Source organism: Furipterus horrens, unplaced genomic scaffold (genome assembly GCF_987537825.1).
Source record: "Furipterus horrens unplaced genomic scaffold, mFurHor1.1.pri manual_scaffold_10, whole genome shotgun sequence".
Taxonomy (NCBI): Eukaryota; Metazoa; Chordata; class Mammalia; order Chiroptera; family Furipteridae; genus Furipterus; species Furipterus horrens.
In genome coordinates, this window is record NW_028327180.1 from 81,987,776 (window position 1) to 82,010,398 (window position 22,623).

The 22,623-nt window shown below is 49.3% G+C and overlaps 1 protein-coding gene across 1 annotated transcript in view; it reads left to right on the plus strand.

Annotated features, from left to right (window-relative positions):
• Positions 1–11,100, plus strand: part of ABLIM3 (actin binding LIM protein family member 3) — a 100,246-nt gene extending 89,146 nt beyond the window's left edge. Inside the window, exons 16-24 of the mRNA XM_090288367.1 lie at positions 314–448; positions 1,988–2,052; positions 3,328–3,475; positions 4,577–4,606; positions 5,148–5,206; positions 6,914–6,974; positions 7,685–7,692; positions 8,230–8,310; positions 10,932–11,100. Of these exons, the coding sequence (XP_090144493.1) occupies positions 314–448; positions 1,988–2,052; positions 3,328–3,475; positions 4,577–4,606; positions 5,148–5,206; positions 6,914–6,974; positions 7,685–7,692; positions 8,230–8,310; positions 10,932–11,045 (701 nt within the window). The 3' untranslated portion in view covers positions 11,046–11,100. The remainder of the gene's footprint in view (positions 1–313; positions 449–1,987; positions 2,053–3,327; positions 3,476–4,576; positions 4,607–5,147; positions 5,207–6,913; positions 6,975–7,684; positions 7,693–8,229; positions 8,311–10,931) is intronic.
• The last annotated feature ends 11,523 nt before the right edge of the window (positions 11,101–22,623 follow it).

The window sequence follows — 22,623 nt, forward strand, 5'->3', positions numbered from 1 at the left end:
AGGAGAACCCCGGGGAATCCATAGAATGGGTAGAAGGAGTCCTGAGTGAGGGGTCTGATCCAGTTCTGGTCTAACTTGCTGTGCAAACCTGAGCAAGCACCTTCTCCTCACTGGTATTCAGATTCCCAGCTGTCAAATGTGGGCCTTGGCCTCAGTGCTTTTCCAGCTCCAGTGCTCCATAGCCCAGACCCTGGCCTCGAAGTGGACTCGCTCCCCAGGGCTGGAGCCTGCCTGAGATGTGGGAAAGAATGTACAGGACACTAGTCTAGAACACTCTGCCTTCCTGAAGCTCTCTCTTTTTGGTCCCTTGCAGGTGATTTGTCGACAGCAACCAAGAGCAAAACAAGTGAAGACATCAGCCAGGCCTCCAAGTACAGTCCAGCCTACTCGCCAGACCCCTACTATGCTACAGAGTCTGAGTATTGGACCTACCATGGGTCCCCAAAAGGTAGTGTGCCCCACAGGGGAGACAAGGCCAGAGCCCTGTCATCTGCAGCAGGGACACAAGTGGCCAGGACAGTCACCCACTCCTTCACTTGATCACTCATTTATTCATTCAGCAAACATGTATCGAAGGCCAGCCATGGGCCCTAGGGAGACACTGGGGCACAAACTAGACCATGCCCTTGCCCTTTGGGAGAAGACACAGGTCGTCGCTCGAAGGGGGAGGTGATGTGTAGGTGGGATAAACAGGAGGCAGGAGCGCTGTCCAGCCTAGAGATGGCAAAAGCTTCTCAGACGCAGACTCTGCTGCCACAGGAAGAGTAAGGAGGCAGCAAGCCAGCCGAGTGCAGAATCACATCTGCAAAGACCCAGGATGGGAAGCTGGGTTCCACTGGGGGAAAGAAAAGGATGTCAACTTAACCTTGAGCTCAGAGTGGGGTGGAGGGACGTGATGAGGGGCCAGATCTCACCGGGCCCTGTGCATTTTGGTTTTATCATAAACAGTAGGAAGCCTTTAAAAGTGACGATATGATCAGATTTGTGTTTGTGAGATTCCACTTCAGCTGTAGGGTGGAGAATGGTTTAGAGGACTGAAAAGAGAGGATGTTGGCAGATGGGAGGTGGGGTCTTGCAAGGGGCCTCGAGTGGTCCTCAAGGTGCAACCCCAACCAACCAGGCATCCCCAGCTGTTTCAAGTATGGCGAGGAGTTTCATCAAGTGCCATTTTGATTCAGTACCCACCTTTATGAATTGACTGTCCATTCTAAGCAAAGCTTCTGAGGCGCTGAGATGACCCTCGTCCCTCCCCTCAAAGAAGCCTGCATTTAGGAAGGAGATAAGACACCAGCGCGACTGTAACCCAAAGTGGACAGTGACAAGTGTCCATAAGGGATACGTGTTCAGAGGCTGCACAGGCAGGACAGACCACACCCAGCAGGTGTGGGGGGAGAGGGGCAAATCTTAGATGGAGCTATGTCAGTCACAAAAATACAAACAAAAAGAAAGATAAAGAAAGAAAGACCAACTCCAAATGGCTTAGGCCAAATTAGGAATTTTCTTGCTCATGTGACTGAAAGTTTTTGTGGCACAGCTGGATCTAGAGGTGAGTGAGTGTCATCAGGACTTGTCCTGTCCCCTGCATTGGGTGGCTTCACTCTCGGGCTTACTCTGCTCTCAGCATAGCAAAGTGAGCTCCAGCAGGTCCAGGCTTACCTCCTACTGGGCAGAAAGAGGACTTCTCTCTCCCACCAGCATCAGGCGAAGTCCCAACGCGGTGGCTTATTAGCTCTGTTTGGGCAATCAGCTTCATGTGCACCTCACAGCCCAAGAATGGGAAGGGATGCTGGCGTCCCCATACAGGGAGGTCCATGGGGGAGTGGCGGACAACTCACCAAGTGCGCTTGTGCAGGGTCACTCGGCTAGAAAGTGGTGGCGCCTCAAGGAAGCCCCCATCTGTCCAGGCTCTACTGCCCCTGGTGCCCTCTCCCCAGAGCGGGCTGTGTGGGTGCACACGCAGGAGCTGATCCTGGCTGTCTTTCGGCAGTGCCCCGAGCCAGAAGGTTCTCATCTGGAGGCGAGGAGGACGATTTTGACCGCAGCATGCACAAGGTGAGCAGCCACACCACTGAACGAGGCGCTTAAACGGTATGTTACTGAGGCTCTTTTCACTTGTGAGTGACAGAAGCCAACTTCAAACTCATTTTTTGATGGAAAAAGAAATGGCATAACTGAAAAGTCAAATGGTAGGATTATCTTCAGCTGTAACTAGATCCAGTGCTCAAGAAATCACCAAGAGGAAATCATCTCTCTCTGTTTTTATGAGGACTTGCCTCTGCACTGGCCTCGTGCTCGGGCAGGGCCTTCTCCTGTAGTGGCAAGTGGGTGCCAGCAGCTCTCATGCATGGCTGGAGGGAGTGGAAGGTGCTGCCATTGTTGGGGAAGATTTTGGTGGTTCCTCATAAATTTAATGTAGAATTACCACATGACCCCGCAATTTCACCTCTAGGTACATACCCAGAAGAACTGAAAACTGGTTCTCAACTATATGTACGCACATGTTCATAACAGCACTCTTCACAACAGCCAAAAGGTGGAAGCAACCCAAATGTCCATCAGTTCACAAATGGATTTAAAAATGTGCTGTATCCATACAATGGAATATTATTCAGCCATAAAAAGGAATGAAGTACTGATATATGCCGCAATGTGAATAAAGCTTAAAAACATTATGCTTAGTGAAAGAAGCCAGACACAAAAGCCTACATATTGTATGACCTCATTTACATGAAATATCCAGAATAGGTAAATCCATAAAGACAGGACATAGATTGGTGATTACTGGGGACTGGGAGGAGAAGGAAATAATGAGTGACAGCTTAGTGGGTACAGAGCTTTCTTGGAGGAGTGATAAAAACATTTTGGAACTAGAGAGAGGTGGTAATTGTACTGAATGACACTAAATTGTTCAATTTAGAATAGTTAAGTTTATATTATATGAATTTCACATCTCTAAAAAAATTTCTTGTTAAAGATGGAAGCTAGTGACTCTAACAAGTCCTGGGGAAGGCTCTCACTGGCACAGCTGCAGCCAGCTGCCCATCACTGAACCAATCACTGTGGCCAAGGCAATGCAGGCCTGTCGTTAGCCACACCTGCTTTTTGTGCCCACTATCAGAGTCTCACCAAGACCAGAGGACCACTTGTGAAAGAGAAATGAACTCCCACAAGAAAATATGTGTGCCACAAGGAGGGAAGGACACTGGGAAGGCAAAAATGATGGAGGTTCACTAGACAGAGTCCAGTCACTCAGCCTTTTCCAAGCCCGTTCCATCTCGGTGTTCTTTGCTTCCTTCTGACTTCATCTTGCTTCTCCCTCACCCCTAGCTGCAGAGCGGAATTGGCCGGCTGATTCTGAAAGAGGAGATGAAGGCCCGGTCCAGCTCCTACGCAGATCCCTGGACCCCGCCCAGGAGCTCCACCAGCAGCCGGGAGGCCCTGCACACAGCCGGCTATGACATGTCCCTCAATGGCTGTAAGCACTGCTGGGTGGGGGCTTTAACCTCCCTGCACCATCAAGGAATCTGAACTCCTATGGTCGCACCTAGCTCTAGAATACAGACTTGGCAAGGGGCTGTGTGGCACACTAAGACCATGCCCTGCCCTGAGCAGTCACTTCTGCTTCTTGGGCATCTGAAGCAGTGACTTCCAATTATCTGCTAATAGTCTGAGTGGCTCAGAGATATAAGGGGCTCCCTCTGGAGGTTGCGAACCTCCTACCTCTGGAGGTCCACAAGCGGAGAGTTGGTTCACGTACTTTGTCCTGAGAGCCTCTGGTGATCATCTCCTCCCTGTTGCTGGACACACACATGCTGTCTGCTTCCTTTCTTCCTTCCCCTGTGGGAGTCAGTCCTGCCAAGAAATCTTACCTCAAGTCAATGCTTGATGGATAATAACCTTGTCAAAAATAAAATCTCCTTGACATACTTATCAATACTTCATGGATACAAGCCAATGCTTGATGGATAGTAACCTAATCAAGGTTAATCACCCTGACTCTGGGTGAGATTAAAGATGATGATGGTGCAATGATGATGAAGCCAGTTTTATCCAGTGTTTTGTATGTGTCAGGCGCTGTGCCAGTACCTTTCTGTATTATGTCATGTATTCTTTACAATCATCCTATAAAGAAGACACTTTTCCTCCCCGTTTTACAGATGAGGAAGTGGAAGCATGACTAAGTAACTTGTAAAAGCTGGGTATCTACTAAAGGCAGAGCCAGGATAAGTGGATGAGCCTGTTGGGCCACTGAGGCACTGTGTTCCTGCCTCTGGGCTCTGTGCAGTACATCACCAACGCTGCTCAAAATTTAACTCCATTCAGTGGCGTCCGTGCAGCAAATATCACTGAGCCCCTGCTATGCACCAGGTGCTAGGCTAGGAGCTGGGAGGCAGAGGAAGGGCGAGTACAAATACAATTGGAAACTGACCAGTGGGAAAGGAGGTAATGAGTGAGGCCCCTCCTCCCCTCTAGCCAGGGTGGCCTGTGTATGGAAGTCATGTCTGTTTGCCCCATCAACTATCCACATGTCTGTCTGTACCCATGAACACCAATCTTTGGTTTTTCTCTCTTGCAGCCCCTCGGTCCCACTACCTGGCTGACAGTGGTATGTTCTGCCTGCCCTTCCTTCCACCCATGGTGTCCCGTGAGGGCCAAAACTGAGTTAGCTGCAGGTCTCTCATAGCTATGATGTGCCAGCAGTCCTCATCTCAAATAGTCCACCCCATTGTGTTTGGCAGCTGGGAGGCCTCCGTTTTTGGTTCCTGCTCCTAGCGGGAAAGAAAGAGCCTGTGCCTCTTCCACCCATGTGAGAGCTTGCCTGTCTGGGTTTCAAGTTCAACTCCAATTCCAGAGCAACCCTGTGGCCCAGAGAGGAGGCCCTCATTACAGACTAGATGTGTGTAAGACAAGGCCAGAAGACTGTGTGAATGGGTGCTTCTGCTGGGCCTAGAATTCAGCTAGGGGGAGGCACCCCTAAGAGGATCAGCTGTAAGCCTAGAGAGCAGTGGAAGGGTCTGGTGGCCTCTGGCTACGGCCCCTTCACCCCAGAGCTGGGGAGTAATATTGGCCATTTGCAGCCAGATGAGCTCAGAGAGAGGGTCCCTTGGCTTGGAGCCCCTAGTAATTGTTTTGCTCCTTCTTTTCAGATCCCCTCATCTCCAAGTCTGCCTCCCTGCCTGCCTACAGAAGAAACGGGCTGCACAGGGTAAGGGGAGCGACATGGGGACACTGCCCCCATGATGTCGGCGAGTCCAGCTCATTAGCTCACTGCTGTGGTGCTTACAGTGATTGCTCAGGGGTGGAGCCTGGGCAAAGGCTTTGGGGCTAGAGGTGGGTTCACTGAAGGAACCCAAGGCAAAGATTGCTCTCCTCCTGTGAGCCCTCCCCCGCGGGAGAGGCTGGCAAATGTCTCAGCACTTTATGAGCACTAGCACATTTCCCCTGCCAGGTAGTTACTATGGAGGCAGGGAGAGGTGGGGGCCTTGCTCAGTCTCACACCCAGTGTGTGAAGAGCCAGGATTCAAGCCCATAGCCCATACCTGGCTGCCTGCACCACTTGCTTGACATGGCTTGGGGCCAGCCCTCTGAGCTCCTCAATGGCTACAACATAAAACCTTCATGAGAACAGTGAGTTGGTTTAGAGACCAAGAAGGGAATAAAAAGTATGTCTGATTAGCAAGAGGAGAGGATGCGTGACTGGACAGGTAATGAGGGAAAGCAGGAACACTGTGGTAGATATTTATTAACTGAGCACCTACTAAGTGTCGGGCACTGTTCTAGGTGCTGGGGGCGGGGGGGAGGGTCCTGCTGTGAATAAAGCTGCTGCTCCCCTGGGAGCTTGAGTTCTAGTTGGGGAGACAAGCAACAAGCAAGTAAAGGTGTGATTTGCAGTCAGGTAGTCATAAGTGCTGAGATGGAACTCAAAGCATGGGGGCAGGAGAGGAGACAGTCAGAGAGGGATGGATTTCAGCAAGGCCTGGGGGCTCAGAGGGACCTCGCTGCTTGAAGACCAGCAAATACCATCCAGATAGAACGGTGCCCAAGGCCCTGGATGGGAGGGCGCCTGGCTGGCATGAAGTGAGCATGGAGGTGAAGCCTGGCACAGATGTCAGTAGGGCCAGGCATGCAGGTAAGGACATCAGAGAGTCTCCAGTAACTGGACTGTGTGACCTGACTTGGATTTTTAATGGGATCACTCCACTGCTGTATGGACTAGAGCCTAAAGAAGGGCAGAAGTGGAAGCTGTAGGCTCATTAGATGGTTTCAGAGTCAAGCATACAAAAGGGGCGTGGGCACCCCTAGAGAACAGTGGCTGGTGTTAACAAACCTGTGCTGCTGGAAGACACACGGGCCCTGTCCTCTGTACACTCAGAGCCTGGACATTCGTCACACAGCAGTTGTTTATTACAAGTATTTTATATACGCCAGGCAGTACTCCAGGCCTGGAATCCATCAGTGACCAAGCAAGACAAAGACCCTGCACCTTAGAGCTGCTTTTTTGTAGGGAAAAAGGAACCAAGTAGTAAGTAGTAAACAAGTCAAATTACATAGAATGTAGACAGAAGCGAGAGCTATGGGGACAAGGGGGGAAATGTTGAGCAGGACCAGGGAGATTGGGAACTTGAGGGGCAACTTGCATTTTTACACAGGGTTGGCTGCCAGGGCAGATCTCATGAAAGAAAGCACAATATGTAATTCAGCAGTAAGTGAAGAGTTAATGAGTGCTTATTATGTGCCAGGCCTGGGCACTACAGATATGGCAGTGAGTTAAATCACCCCAACTTGAGACAGAGGCCCCTGCGAAGGCCCCTTGTCCCACATGCCCTGGTCCATTTTCTGGAGATAGGTGAGTGCTTCCGGGAGGCAGAGGTGAGCCTGCCTCAGGCCAGCCCTGGCCCTGTCTCCCCTGCAGACACCCAGCGCAGACCTCTTCCACTACGACAGCATGAATGCCGTCAACTGGGGCATGCGAGGTGAGTGCGCCCCCCCCCCCCACTGGGGCTCACAGGGACTTCGGATGCACTGCTCATGGCTGCAGCATGACCCTCAACATATGACTGCCACACTCTCAGGCCCCATGCTGGGCTCCATCCAGATCCCCAGTTCCACTCCCTTTCACTTCCCTGTCCCTCCCTCTTCCACTCCTCACTCCTCATCCTCTCAAACCCCTGGCCTTGGGTGATCTCCAGGCCATCTGTCCCAGCTGGGTTCCCAGAGCCATCCCGGTGCTGCTGCCCCAGTGCTGCTGAGCTAGAGCCACCTGTCAGCTCTGCGTGCAGGGAAACACTCAGAGCCAAATGCACATTGTTTCCAGCAAATTTCCCATGGGCTCTGGGCTTCTGCCAGTGATGCTCTCCTGCCAGCCTCCCCCAGCACTGACAGGCAGACTTATGCAGCAGGGAAGCTCACCTAAAACTTAGAGGTTCCCCCCCAGATGGAGGGTCTTACCCATGTGATTCAGATTCTTCTTATTTCTTTTTAAAATATCTCAAAAGTCATTTTCCCCCTGAAACTCTATCTCTGGATTGGCCCAACTCCTCTCTCCAGCCATCCATGGTACTCCTACCAGCCTTGGTTTGGGATGAATTCAGCAATCACAGGGTTTCTAAGTCAGAGGCCAGTAGAGAGATGCAAAGCAAAGACCAATGTGTTTCCATTTTGTGTGTCTCTTTTCTCTCCACAGAGTACAAGGTAAAGGAGATCCGTGGACCTGGGAGGTCTCTGAGACACTAGGAGCTGCTACATTGGGGTCCAGCAGGAGAATAACAGAACTGTCTAGGCAGAAAAGGGGACATTGATAAATAGCCCAAGGGGTCCTCTTAAGGCCAGCACCTCCAGTTCCTTGGCCCACTTTCCCTAAGTCTTTCCCCATGACTCTTGCTTCTGGAAACCAGACAGATCCCCATGGGCCTCAGAGACTTTCTGGAGGCTTCCAAGTCACCAGATATGAGATATTTGCCTTCAGGACACCTTGTGCCCACATTCATACCAAATGCCATCAAGCTTATCCCTAGCAGATCAGGGGACTCTGGGACCTTGTCTTTTGGGAAAAGGCAGTTTGAGGCTTCCAGGCAGCCCCAAGGGAGGCAAACCCAGCTCTCCCTCCAGACTTTAACGATGGGCCCTTTCTGAGTAGAGGAGGGAGCCCAGACACAAAATGTGGCCGAAGGGACAAGCCCACCATCCTCACCCAACCTGCACACCCCCACCCTCATCCTTTCTCCCTAGATCTACCCTTATGAACTGCTGCTGGTGACCACAAGAGGGAGAAACCGACTGCCCAAGGATGTGGACCGGACACGTTTAGAGGTAAGTATGGGAAACTGAGCAGGAGCCTTTGGGTTCAAAGGGACTCTAGCAGTTGCCTGGTCTAACCCAGCTCAAGAAGGGTTAGAACGACTTTAAGGTCACACAGCCTGTTGAAAAAGCAGGGGCTCCAACCCAGTTTTCTCAGGCCAGGACTGTCCCATGATGCTCTGCGCTGCTTCCTCAGTTCAATTAGCATCTGTGCTATAGAGGTGCGGTGTATGCCACCTGAGGCTGGTGCTTCTGCAGACACAGAGGAGAGCTAGATCTGGTCCCTGGACTCAGAGGCCTGTAATTGAGTTGATAGGAAGAAATTCAGCTCTGGCTTTATGCAGGATCATATAGAAAACCGGTGCTTGTGACGGGGAGAAAGGGAGGATGGGGAGGCAGTACTGTGCAGAGGTAAAAGCACAGGGAGGTCTCGAGTCAGACTCCCTCGGTTCCCACCCTGATCCTGCTAAGAGACAACCTCTCCAAACCTTAGTTCTCTCCTCTATAAAGTGGGATGATTGTCGTACTTCCCTCAAGTTGCCAAGTGACATAATGAAACAACACACAAAGCCCTTGATATTGAATCAGGCAGCATTCTGAGGAGTAAACACCCCGCCGGTGTGTGACTGCTCTGATTCAGAGAAGGCCGCTAAGGCTGGGCTGGATGACCGGCTTCCACGAACAGGAAGGATTTGGCTGGACTGTGAAGGTGGGCAGGTTTGGATGGATGGAGAGAGGGAGGAGAGCATCATGCAGTGGAAACAGCATAGATAAAGGCACAGAGGTGGCACTGGGCTTTTGAGCCACCCAGTACATTTGGCGTGGAGCTCCGGTTCCTGGTCACACAGGAGCCCACACTGCCCTATCCACCCCAGGGCCTCTCTCCACCTCCCCCTAGAATGTCCTTCTCATCTAGCCAGCCTCTTCCCCCTCAGGGCTGCATTCTAGTTAATGATGCCTGTCCCCCAAACCTCCCCAAGCTTTCCCCAGGATGTGGCACTCTCCTCTTTCTCCACCCTCCCCCAGCCCTCTGTCTAGCATGCAGATCCATTTCCTCTGCCTGCAAAGATCATCTGTCATCTACCACATGGCCTGAACTGGGACAGGTGTCAGGAAACATTTGCAAAATCAAATGCAGGCTTAGTGCTAAGAGAGGAGGCTCAGCAGTCCTTGGGACAGGACAAGCGTATCAGCCACCTTGACCTGACAGCTGAGGAATTCACTAGCCTAGAGAGAGGGTTGTGGCAGTAGGAGGGGAATGTGAGTGACTTAGGAAGCTCTGAGTCCTTCCAGCTCTAGCACGCTGGGGTAACAGCAAGGAAGCGGATGATTCACCTGCATGTGGAACTAGGGCCTGCTTTCAGGGTCTGGCAGTGAGTCTTCTAGTGCTGAAGGGGACAGCTCCCGTGGCAGCTCAGGGGAGCACCAGCATTCAGGGATTGGAAATGTTCGCCCTGGAAGGCCAATTGCTCTCCTACACCCTCCAGGACGCCCAGAAGCTCAGACGAGGGATGCACAACCTCCCTAAGCATCAAAATCTCACAGGGAGCTTTTTAAAAAGACCAGTACAGGGCTCCACCCTAAACCAATTAAACTGCAGCCTGGGGGAGGAGCTCAGGCAATTGGTGTTTGTCAAAGACTTGCAGGCATGTCTAACGTGTTGTCTGAGCTGAGACCACCGGGCTGGAGACGCTGCCCTAGCCCCCTGCACCAGTGCAAGGAGCAGACTGAACTGAGTCAATCGGCTAATATAATTGCTGCCAACAGTTCATCTCAGTGAGTCAGCAACTTCTCAGGCAGGATATATGCCATTTATTTCTCTCTTAAAACATAATTTTTAATTTTATTTTGGAAAAATTTAAAACTCCAGAAAAGTTGCAAGAATAGTAAAATGAACATCCATCTACCCTTTATTTACCTAAATGCACTGGTTGTTGACATTTTACCACATTTCTAAATCTCAAAGCTTTTGACAATATATCAACTTTCTAGGCTACACAGAAGGGAGAGAGAGCAGGCAAAGCAGTTGGGAGGTGGGGGTCGGAGACACCTGCAATGGAATTCAGAACAATGTTTCATTTTATGACCTATTTACTCTCATATAAGAAAGAGACAAAAGGACATTTCCGTGGGTGGATAACTCTGAACAGCAGTGTTTTTTCATTGACTAGCCTGAAGAACAGCCATCCAGATAATTTGTAAAAATATTAATAAGAGGAAATACACCCTGAAATCTTGGGCTATGCCTCCTTTTTCTCCCAAAGGACAGAGGAGTTGCATTAATCCATACACACTCCTAAACGCAGAATGAATGCATGGAGCAGGGATGCAGAAAGGTGAGATCAACCAGAATGCATCCAAGGCACTTAGGTGAAGCACAAGTCCCACCTGGGTCTTAAGCAAGGGGCAGCCCCTGCAGCCAGACCAGCTCCAGATGTCCCTCTGCTGAAACATTCATTCACACAGTTATCCATTCGACAAATATTCGTCACACACCTTCTGTGGGTCAGACAGTATGCCAGGGACAGTGCAACCAGAGGAAGCACACCCGGACCCCTCCTGCCTCCACCAGCCCCAGCCTACACCTCACATCCTCAAGCTGTTTCCTCTCTGTCCCTCCCACTTCCCTTTAGCGCCACCTGTCCCAGGAAGAGTTCTACCAAGTCTTCGGCATGACCATCTCTGAGTTTGACCGGCTGGCTCTCTGGAAGAGGAATGAACTGAAGAAGCAAGCCCGGCTGTTCTAGACAGAGGCTCTATAAATATATATGCATTTATATAAAGATATATGTGAAATCTCTATACTGACGCTCGGTATAACCCTCTTGTGTAACGGACACACTGCCTTCCACAAGGCTTGCTTTTCTGTACTGCCAGGCAAGCCCACGTCATCAAGATATTTTTATGCTCCTTCCTTTCTCTTTTCTAAATGCAATGGGGTTTGGGAAGGGATTTGAGGGGATGCCCATCCTTTTACTGGGGATCCTTTTTATACTTAAACATCTGTCCTAACTTGAGTCCCCCAAGGTCCAGCCCTCCTTCCTACGGGAGGTGCCTAAAGAAGCATCTTCTCTCTGTTTGTCTCTGTTCCCAGCCTCCAGGGTGGATGCTGACCATGTGGTTTTCACATCTTATGGCCCCAGAGGGGCCCTCCCGTGGAGGATCCACAGCCACCTCCCAAAGTCACTGGGCACCTTTCAGAGCCCTTGTAGAATTTCTCATCACCCACAAATAGAAGCTCAGTGCTCTCTGGGAGATGCAGTTAGAAGTGTGGGTCTCAGATCAACTCTTTACAGCAGTGAACAGAAGTAGACAGGGCCTTGGCTCCTCGGTCCTCCTTCTGTCCTTGATCCTAACCTCTCCTGGTCCAAATCTATGACTCATGGTAGGAAAAGAAAAGGCATTTCCTTTTTTTCCACCACTTCCAATGGACCCCTTTGCCTGGCCCCAACATGGAGAACCAAAGGGAAGGAGTGAGAGCCGGGAGCAGAAGATGAAGCAAGGCACTTATTGGAATTGGAGCTGCAGGACCCCTTGGGACCCTCCTCTCTCCCTCACTGCTCCCAGCACCTCCTGACACTTCCCCCTTTGGAGGAGAGGCCCACCCTGCAGCCTGTATTCTTCAGCCTTACTACAATCTATGTGCCTGACAACTCAACACACCACAGGGCTAACATTCCCACCATAGCTCTAACCGAACAACTAGAAAGACAACCTCTAACACCCCTCTCAAGGTAATGTAGGCCATGTTCCAAGGGAAGGTTCCTGGTCTTCACCTGCTGGTCCCAGGGCTGGCAGGGTAACACGACCAGTCCCCGGCTCCCACTGCAAAGTCAGCCAAGTTCCATTAGGGAAACTTTCTGAAGAATGGCTGCTTACGAGATTCCAAAATGAAGCATTGGTCCCCAGTGGCTGCTTTTCTGGCATCCTGGCCTTCTGGAACAGGGGTGAATGCTCCTCCCATTTCCAGACTTTCTACCCTGAGTCGGTGATGTTGGGTGGGGTCTGTTCCTTTCTGGAGATGCCTTGAGTCAGGCAATTTTGAAGTCTTGGAGGAAGGATGACTAAGTGGAAATGACAACTATGACTCTCAAGAGGCTGGTGATGTGACATGGCAAATGTAGAACTGACTTCAACAAACCCTCACTGTGCACCTGCTGATGCTGAGCACTTGCTGTATACTGAGCACTGAATGGGGGAGGGACGTGGGAACCTGGGATGATCAACATGGGCCCAGGTCTGGGGGACCTGCCTACTAACAATGGGTATCGTGAGGCATGTACTCAAAGATGATGGATGTAAGGCGGAAAGTGACGGGAGAGAGCATGAAAAAATTGTTGGGACATTACTGAAAAGGCATATGCAGTTGATGCAGACGAAGGAGAGCTTTCTAGAAGAGATTGCATTTGAGCAAAGTTCGGGAAGTATCTTTGTAAACTGCGAGGAGACTATAACTTAAGAGGGTGAAAGGATGCGGGGCCGGAAGGGAGGTCTAATATGCTCTCATTTAAAATATCAACCCTCTCTATTACTTCTCTTTATGGCCAATGTCTTTCAACTCTTTTGACCCTTTAGAAACATCCCCTGCCAGACACAGTCATTAAAACTGCCCCATTACCACTGGTAGAGAACTTGGCACGATTTGAAGGGCTTTTGTTGTTGTTGGACATTTTTGTTTCCCATAAAGGCACATGATTTCAACCCAGACCTGTGTCCTTCTGTTGTTTGAGTGGGAGTGGAAATGAGTGACATGGGAAGAGGCTGAACCATGCACATCTTTTCAAAATAAAAGAGTCTAGAGAGCAGCCCTCCCTTGGCCTTAGTTTCTCCTTCAGTAAAATAAGAAAATTCATGAGGTTAGCATCACACAGATGGGTTCCTGCAGAACATGGGGTCCTGTAAGAGGTTAGAGGGTGTTCCGATGACTAATAAGATTCTGTAACCAAAAAATAATAACAATAATAATAATCATTCATCATTATGAAGTACCAACAATGAGCCAAGTACTATGTTGAGGGATTTACATCCACCATCTCATTTAAGCCTCTGTAACAGCCCAAGAGGTAGTCACTTTTCTTATCTCTACCTCGCAGATGAGGAAATGGTTTTGAAGAGGGTACGTAATTACCGTAATTACCGTGGTAAAGCCAGGAATGAATTCCAGCTTATCTGCTCCTATCAGTCAGGATGTTTTCAGCTCCAAGTAAAGAATGAGAACACAGATTGTCTTGCACAACCAGAAGTCCAAGGTGCAGGGCTAATTGGTTAAGCAGCTCAGTGGTTCCATCAGGAGCCCAGGTTTTCTTCCCCATCTCTTCACTGTGTCCTCGGGTGTGGCCCCTCATGTTTACACAAGGCTGCTGTGACTCCAGCCATCACGTCCTCACACAACCACATCAAAATAAAAAGAAAGAAATTTTCTTTTGTGTGTCTCTTTTAATCAGAACTTTCCCAGAACTCCTCAGTAGACTCCTCTGCAGCTTGCACTGGCCAGAACCAGAGAATAGACCTGTGACCTCATTGCAAAGAAGGCTGAAAAACTGAGCATTTGGCATTTTCAGCCTCTGTAGTGGGAGGCAGGCATCCTGCTGACGAGGAGAATCAGGACACACAAGGAATAGCCTCTGGGTAAGTGCGTCAGTGTCTCTGCCACAGCCACTGTCCCTCCCCTTACAGACTCACAACGCATGTGGCCAAAAGTCCTGCAGTACCTTTGTTTAATCCGGTGACTTGTAAACTACTTTGACAAACCTCCGTTTAAGAAATATTAGACCGACTGTATTCATCCAGCCTAAGATAGACACTTCTTTCATATTTTGACATCTCTGAAGATGAAATGTGGCTCAAAAGTGGCCAGCTCATTCTATGATTCTCCTAAGTATCACCCCCACTACAGTGCCTCCAGACAGGTGGCTCAGATGTGTGAAAGGATGCTCGAGAATGTTCCTTCACTCCCTGCCTACACATGCACCCAACTCAATTTACTTATGGAGTATAGCTGCCAGGCAGGAGCAGGAAGATCCAGGAAGATCCAGCACTGGGTAAGGCAGGTGGGAGCTCACGTGTAGCTCGGGAGGAAACAGACTGTAAATAAGTAAACAAAAAAAGTGGTCCATGAAGATAACAGTACAGAGACAACAAATAGGGTGCCAGAGAGAGGAGCAGAGAAGCACTCACTTCATATATTTACTGAGGGTTGAAAAGGAAAAAGTGAGGGGTGAGAGCACCCTAGTCACCGAGAACAGCATATGCAAAGGCACTGGGGTGGGAAGAGCTTGATGTATTTGAGAAACTAAAAGCGCTAGTGAGGACTGAGTAGAGCAAGGGAAGCAAGTGAAGGGGAATGGGATTAGAAGAGCTGGAAAGGCAAGCAGGGGCCACAAGTGCAGAGGGTCTAGAAGGACACCTCTTATTCATTTTGACTTTGTGCAGATTGTCTGACTTGCATTGTGGTTGTTAACACGCTGGTGATAGGGAGGATCGTTCTGAGCCTGGCTACTCAAGTGTGCTCCCCAACCTGCAGCATTGGAGCTGCCGGGGAGCCTATAAGAAATGCTGTATCCCAAGTCCCATTCCCAACCTACTCCATCCACCTCTGTACTTTAATAAGATAATAATCATTAATATTTTAATGATTCAAACATATAATGAAATTTGAGATGACTGCCCTAATCTTTTTTTGGACAAACACAACACCACTTCGTGTCAGACTTTTCTGAAGTTCCAGAAGGGTGCCCCTTCCCCATGCACATAACCTTTTTGGACACTGGGGGGCAATCTTACATTAATAAAGCAGAACACAGTGGGTTAGTGGGTGCAGAAATCATAGGAGGTTAGGGCATACTGTCAATACAATGGCCACACTTTGCAGCCAAGGAAACAGGCCCACTGAGCGTTCGAGTAGATCAGGACCAGCAGCCAGCTCCGCTGTGCCTGGAGATGCTCGTCCACACTGGGCACCTGGTGCAGATACATGGGGACCGGCCGGGGAAGGAGTCAGCAGCTGCGGCTAGCCACTGAACAGAGCCAAGCACAGAGCCAAAGGGCTTAAAATGTAAAGAGAACAAAGCACTGCTAAAATTCACAGCAATTAACATCGCAGAATTATGCCGGCTCTGCTGATGCTCCATGTGGAATTAAGCTGTAAATGTTTTATTCCACGTCAGACTCTGAGTCGCTAAAAGCCTTGAGTGCACGGTGATAAACACCTGCTTTTATATACACAGCTATGAGCTGCTGCCAAGCCGTTCAGAGCCCTGGAGCAAGACTCTTTTTTAAATAAATAACATCCAGAAGCCTTGAAGATGAGGGCCAACCTCTCATGACCACCCAAGAGCCCACTTGCCTCTTCGCTGGGCCTGGTCCAATTGGCATAGGGAGGGACACAGGCAGGAGAAACCCAAGACCTTCAGTCACCCCCATGGCTAGTCCTTGAGGCAAATTAGAGCCAAGTGTGCAGATGTCAGGTCACAAAAGTCAAGCGACATCTATGTCCGTAACTAAAACTGTTTCCTTCTCAGGGGGAACTTTCCCAGTGTTTCCCAAATTTCAGTCATTCAAGTGCCACCCTCACAATGTTTGTAAGGTTATTTATTTACCCAGTGCTGCTAATATAATATTTTTCTTTCAATTAACTCATACCTGATATTCCTGTTTTAAGTAATATCATTGAAATTATGAGTTTATAAGGACTGGTTCTATGTTTTAAATACAAATTCATCAAATCTTTAAATATCTTGGCCTGTGTAACATCTCAGTTTATCTCACATTTTCACCAAGAGTCTGAATTCCACACTTTAAGAAACATAATTCTCTTTGATAGAAGTGGGAAAGGAGAAGACATGTATTTCCTCAATTTTCTCATGACAACTGGTCTCTGGGGAGCCAAAGGGAAAACTGCAGCAGATACTGCAGAGAGAAGAGAATACAAGCTACTCCCCTGACCAAGCAGGGCCTGGTTAACCCTGCCCACCAGGGAGCCAGGACTGTCCTGTACCACCAGGTGGTTCTGGGGCATGACACTGACGGGAAGTCCCTGGATCCTGCTCAGGTTTTCACTGGATACAGGGCCTTCCCCTGCTGCTCTGGGTTGTGAGGCCTTTGCCCTCATGGGCACCTCCATGAGCTTTTTCAGGGACACAATAGCACCGTGGCCAGACCCAGCCCCACCATTTACCAGGTACAGGTTATAGGCTGAACTGTGCCCCCATCCCTTAAAAAACCCATATGTGGAAGCCCTGACCCCTACTACTTCAGAATGTGGCTGTACTCGGAAATAGGGTCTTTAAAGCTGCGAATAAGTTAAAATGAGGCTGCTCGTGGGCTGTAACCCAATCTGACTGGTGTCCTTATAGAAGCAGAAGGCCAGGACACAGGGAGAGTCACCAGGGACACAGGCACAGAGGAAAGACCACAGGAAGAGGCAGCAAGAGGGCAACCATCTGCAAGCCAAGGAGAGAGGCCTCGAAGGACAGACACCACCCGTGCTGACACCTTGCTCTTGGACTTCCAGCCCCCAGAACTGTCAAAAAATAAATTTCCATTGTTTATGCCACCCAGACTGTGATATTTTGTTACACAACCCTAGCAAATTAATACGCCACGCGAAATTAGGCTTGCAAAATAGAAATAAGAGCACTTATTTCATAGGGTGGTAAGGATGGAATGATGTGCTTCAGGGACAGAACCTGGCTGCAGGGGCAGTGTGCCTCTGGCCCCTCTCTGCATCTCCCTCATTCTTAGGTCAGGTGGTTACCCAGACTGTCAGTGTCCCCCTTTGGGTTGGTGCTCGAACTACAGGGAGAATGGCATGCCTTTGTCCCGTGGAACCTCCGCTACAAAGATGTGCAGGCCTGGAGTGGCAAGACCTTCTTTGCCATATAGGAAGAGACCATGTGATGGTGAAGACTCAACAGAGGAACGTGGGAGAGACTGAGAGAAAGGAGCAACTTCTTCGTTTGCAGTCCCGGGGGTCTGAGCTTGTCTTCAAACTGACTTCTCCCCTTCAATTCCCCTGTTACCTTTGGAGCAAATAAATGCCCTTTTTGTTTAAACCGCTTTGAGATGTGATTCTGTCACTTGCCGCCAAAAGAGTCATACAGAGCAGAGTGGCTTCCAGAGTGAATTGGCATTGACGGTGGAGTCCGGCATGCATACCTGCGCTGACCGTGTGAGCGAGAGTGATGACAGTTTAAGCAGGGCAGGCATCTGCCCCCTGAGGACTCATGGGGTGGGAGGCAAGACTCGCTGGGGTGGCCAAGCAAATACATAGGAGGGGGTTAAAATCTGCCTTGGTCAGTCACTGCAAAGTGCTTGTCGGGCCTGGACCCAAGGGCCCTTTTATTCTCAAAGCCCTCTTGTGGATAAAGAATTTATTGTCATACAATGGAAGTGTGACTGCCTCTCTAACACCGAGTCATGCCCACCTGGATCAGGAAAAATAGTCCCAAGCAATGTGTCCTTCTGACAAGATAATAGCATACACACACACACACACACGAGTAAAATGCCATCCCTTAACAGACTCTGGGTAAGAGGAGCTGGAAACTGGGTAGTCCTCCTATCGAAGGGTATCAGGTGTTCCTACAGAGAAGGCAGAACCTGGCAGAAGCTAATGGTTTGATTTACCAAAAGTGCCCTGCAGCGGGCAGCCTGGGTATGTGGCAGGGACCAAAAAAAAATCCCTCAGAATTACCTTCTGGAGGGTGGACCCCTTGTAGTACAGACTTCCCCCGCTATGTGAGTGTTCTGGGAACCCATCTGTGTCCGCGTACCAGCTGGCGTTGTTGTGAGAGGCTGCGTTAGACTTCAGGGAAGTTTTCTGAAGGCTCAAGACATTTCATGATGGGTGATTTACGAGCACACCTGTCCACACTGCGCTGAGTGTTCAGCAGTTTTTGACCAACAATAGGATGACCCCCATACCCACCCTCCCTATTCACCTGATCTCACCCTGAGCAACATTTTTTTTGTTTGATGTGGAAGAGGTGAAACAAACAAAAAAAATGGCAGAAGCACTAAAAGGCATCAAAATCCATGAGTTCAAAAACTGTTCTGAGCAGTGGGGAAAAAAACCTCGTTAGGTGTATTGCCTCAAACAGAGAGTGCTTTGAAGGTGACTGAAGTTTAAACATGTAAGAATAAATGCACAATTTTTTATAAAATAATTCCAGTTTTTTTGGGGGGTGCCCCTCCTATGTCCATCAGCATCTGATGTCTTCAGAGAAAACCCACACTGATTACAATAATAACTCACACGTCTGACCGCAGGCCAGGACCTGCGCTGGGTGCTTTTCATGTCTCATTCGATCCTCTGGGCTCTACTTTCATCCCCATTTTACAGATGAGCGAGTTGAGCCTTTGATGAGTAGTTCCCTCCAAGTTTCACAGCTGTATGTGGCACAGCCTGAACTTGAACTCACGGATGTCTCACCCCAAAGCCCATGCACTTTGGCTGCTGCACAGCAACTCCTCCCTAAGTGGGGGTGGGGGTGGGGGTTCGGAGAGCACTTCCTCTGTGCCAGGCAAGGTGCCACGTACATAACATGGTTGAATTTAAGCCTCACAACCACCGTAGGAAGGAAGTGTTATTAGTCCCAATTTTTATATGAGGCATCTGGGGTTCAGAGAGGTTGAAGATCATGCTTCTAACTGGGTATCGAACTCAGATCTACCTCATAGCCAAGTCATGCTCTTTGTGTCCCACAGACTGAAGAGAGTGACACCTGGGGGGGCAGGAGGAGTGTGGTTCTGGTGTCATCAAGCCTGGAGCCCTGGGCACCACTCCTGGTTCTGCCCTTAAGGTCTTGCATGATTTCAGGCAAAACTTCTTTCTCTCTTGGCCTCAGTTTACTTATCTGATAAATGATGGCCCATACTCGCTAATCTCTCAGGGCCCTCCTCTCGGCTCTAAAGTTGTTCTAGTTTCAAATTTAAGAAATTCACTCTGGACCTCTGTAACCTGGCATCAGTCTGATGCCCAGGGGTGAGGATGGGGCATGCAGCCCAGCCTTTCAGGAGAGAGCAGTCCGTGCTGCACTGTTAGAGCTGGGCATCACCTCAGCCCTTGGGGTGGAGGCCCCCAGCTGGACAGATTCCCCAGAAATCTTCATGGGTCCACAATTTCCCTCAGGGCTCCACATGGGGAGGCTATAGGCCAGGTTAAGCCCATAGCGGTATTCTAGCTGGTTCTTGCAATGTTTTAAAACAATTGCCAACATTTTTATATCAAAAGCAACGTTACCTAAAATCTGGATTTATGGATTCTCCTGAAAAGTCTGAACATCTGGCCACTTCAGGCCCATGTTCCACTGGCCACACTGGTCCAGGCTGCTGGCTTCTGGCCTTTCAGCTGGGACAGGATGCCCTGCTTTGCCACGCCTCCTGTGGCCAGCCCACACACACCTCCCCTATTTGGCCCTGTAGGCACTTCGGTCTGTGAGCCTCATTTAAGGAGCCAAGGGTGCTCTTTTCCATAAGGAAGACCCAGAAGGAGGGGTGGCTTCATGCAGCATTTGGACATAAAGCAAAAGCTTTTTTTCCTCCAGATACAACCAGTGCACTGGGCTCTGTTGACCACTGATGCTAAGCCCTGCAGCCTGGGTGCAGTTAGGAGGACCTGCCCTGGAACAGAAACTGAAGGTGCGATAAAAGGAGGGGTTTTCATCCATCCATGAAACTCTCTCCCACCAGCCGCCACCCTCAGATCTCTATCTGATTTCCGGGGCCCAGGGTGGACCAGCAGGCTTCTGTCATTTCCCTGGATAGGAGCTATAATGGCAACATTGTGCTGAGTAGAACAAGAGAGGTTTTCATCCAGCGCGGCATTGAGCACACTCGATCAAGGGGCTCTGGGGCTCACCCCACACAAAGGGGCTCAGGGGAGGGGCCCTGAGCGGAGGAAAAGCTTCCTGGGCAGAGCTGCGTGTCTACAGCAGCAGGCGTGAGGGTGGAAAGCACAGAGGCATTGCTCACAGAACACCTTGTTGCAATATCCTTTCCCTCTGCAAGTAAATAAGCAAATAGGAGGGCAAGGAGGGGCCATCACATATCTTAGGGGGCATTTGATCAGGGCTGTGGAATGGCCACTCTGGCAGCCAGGGTGGAAGCAGACCTGGGGCCAGGCGACAAGTTAGAAGGCAGACTATGTTTCTCTCACTGGGACAAAGAACCTTTGGCCTCCAAATTTTTCTTTCCCAGGGTTTCCCAGTTCCACCTGATAAGCTAAGAATGAGACTGGAGAGTATCATTTGTTTTCACAAGACTGGCAGCATGAGGGAGTTGAAAGCTTTCTTCCTGGTATTGTTCACTGGGGCTGAATTTGATATCTTGGTGCAGGGCTGAAGCTCTGCACACAGAATTCTTTAGACAAGCACCAGGCTAACCTAGAAGACCTGGTACTGAGCAAGAAGGAAAGGGAAGATATGAGGCAGATCCTAAAAACCCTTCCCAACGAGTTGAGCTCTAACAGGGAAGTGGGAAGGGGAGGGGAAAACCAGGCATCCACATCCTCCCTCTCCACCCTCTCCCCTGTGCTTCCCACTCGAGCCCACCGTCCAGCCAAACCAAACAGCATGGCAAACACGTCTTGCAGTTTCCTATCTCTGTGTCTTTGCTCTGTTTTCTCTGCCTGTAATGTTATCTCCTCAAAGCAGGCTCGCCAAATGCCTGTCATCCAGCACTGTCCCGTGACCAGTAAGAAACTTTGCTTTGTTTTTATGAGCTCCAAGAAGCACTTTATCTCTACTCTGGTGTTTTTCACATAATAATTTGTAATTAATTATTTTGTACATATTTCTTTGTTCTACTACATTGTAGATTCCTTAAAGAGATTATTCATACTTAGATCTCCAAGTAGAAACTTCCTAAATAAAGTGATGAAAATGGTATAGCTTTCAGGGTAACTATAGACCTCATTAAAGCAAAAGTACCGTTTTCCTGACAACAACCAAGCTGCAGTCAATTTAGTCAACAGTGCCACCCAGTGGACATTATGGGTAACTATCTAAACCAGAACCACTACACTTTAAGGGCTGCTTTTTGTTAATCCTTAGAACTGTACACAGAGCATGTTCTCCCGTTTTCACATCTTTTCCAGACCACAGCTTGGTTAATACACTCCACACATTCTTCTGAAGATACATATTCTTGTATAAAGTGATTCTTATTCCTTTTGATTTTTCCAATTCTCTGATAAATCTCCAGTTCCCGAAAGTTTCTGAAAGTTAATCTACCCAAGCCTCTGTGTTTGTAATAGTTATGTTCTCTACTTTTAAAATTTTTTCAAATGAAATATTATGTTTTTAAAAGCATTAAGTGGCTAGCCTGGGAACTTAACTACAATTTGTAGCCTTAATTCCAAGTGTTAGAGAGTTCAAACAGTGAACTTTTGCAGCTTCATCCACTTGTAAATTGTTGGTTGTCTGTTTTAGAATTTAAATTGACCTTTCCAAATTGGAAAAGTGGCACGAACAAAAAGGAACTTGGAAAATAATAATGGCTCACATTTGTATAGTTATTTATGGCATATAAAGTGGGTTTGTATCTTTTCATTTGCCCTGCTCACAGCCTTGTGGGGTCAGTATGAGGTTACCGCTCAGCACAGCGAGCAAGCAAGCCTCATAGGCTAAACATTACACATTTAGAAAGTAGTAGAGCAAGGGCTCACACACGTTTCAGACTTAAATCCCTTTTTTTCTTTCCTTCCCTACACCACATTTCCTCTAAGTGCTCACACACAAGCACACTAAAAACAAACTACCCGTGCAATGTTGCAAAGCCAGCATTAATTTCAACCTGCCCATAAAAGCAATGGAGAAAAAAAATTCCCAGTCCAGGAAAGTGCAGGATGCCCTTTCCCGGGCCCTTCCTGTCTCTCTGCCTTTGCACAAGGTATTGGCTTTGTATTATTATTATTACTTCAGCCTTCTTTCATACCATTGTTGACACAGGCACAGCACCCGGTCCACTCGCTGTCTGGCACTAGAAGGTGCTTAAGAAAGACCTGTTGCTGGAGACAATAAACCCAAAGCCAGAAAATAGGTGGCAGCTGCGGGGAGAGAGGCAGTGATTCCATCGAGGCAGGAGGGCACATTCTAACGGTCTCGGCAATCTGAGGACGGGCGGGCCGGGAGATACGATAGTGAGGTCCTCGTCACTAGCGGAGAGCAAGCAGAGCTGAACTCGGCGCCTCGGTCCCGGCTGGAGTGGGACGCGCAGCGCGGACCAAAAGCGCAGCGACCGGGAAGTGAGTCCTCCGGGCCTCGGCGGGAGGGGCGGGAGGGGAGTGCGGAAGGCAGGGCGTGGCGTGGGCGTGTGCGGGACAGG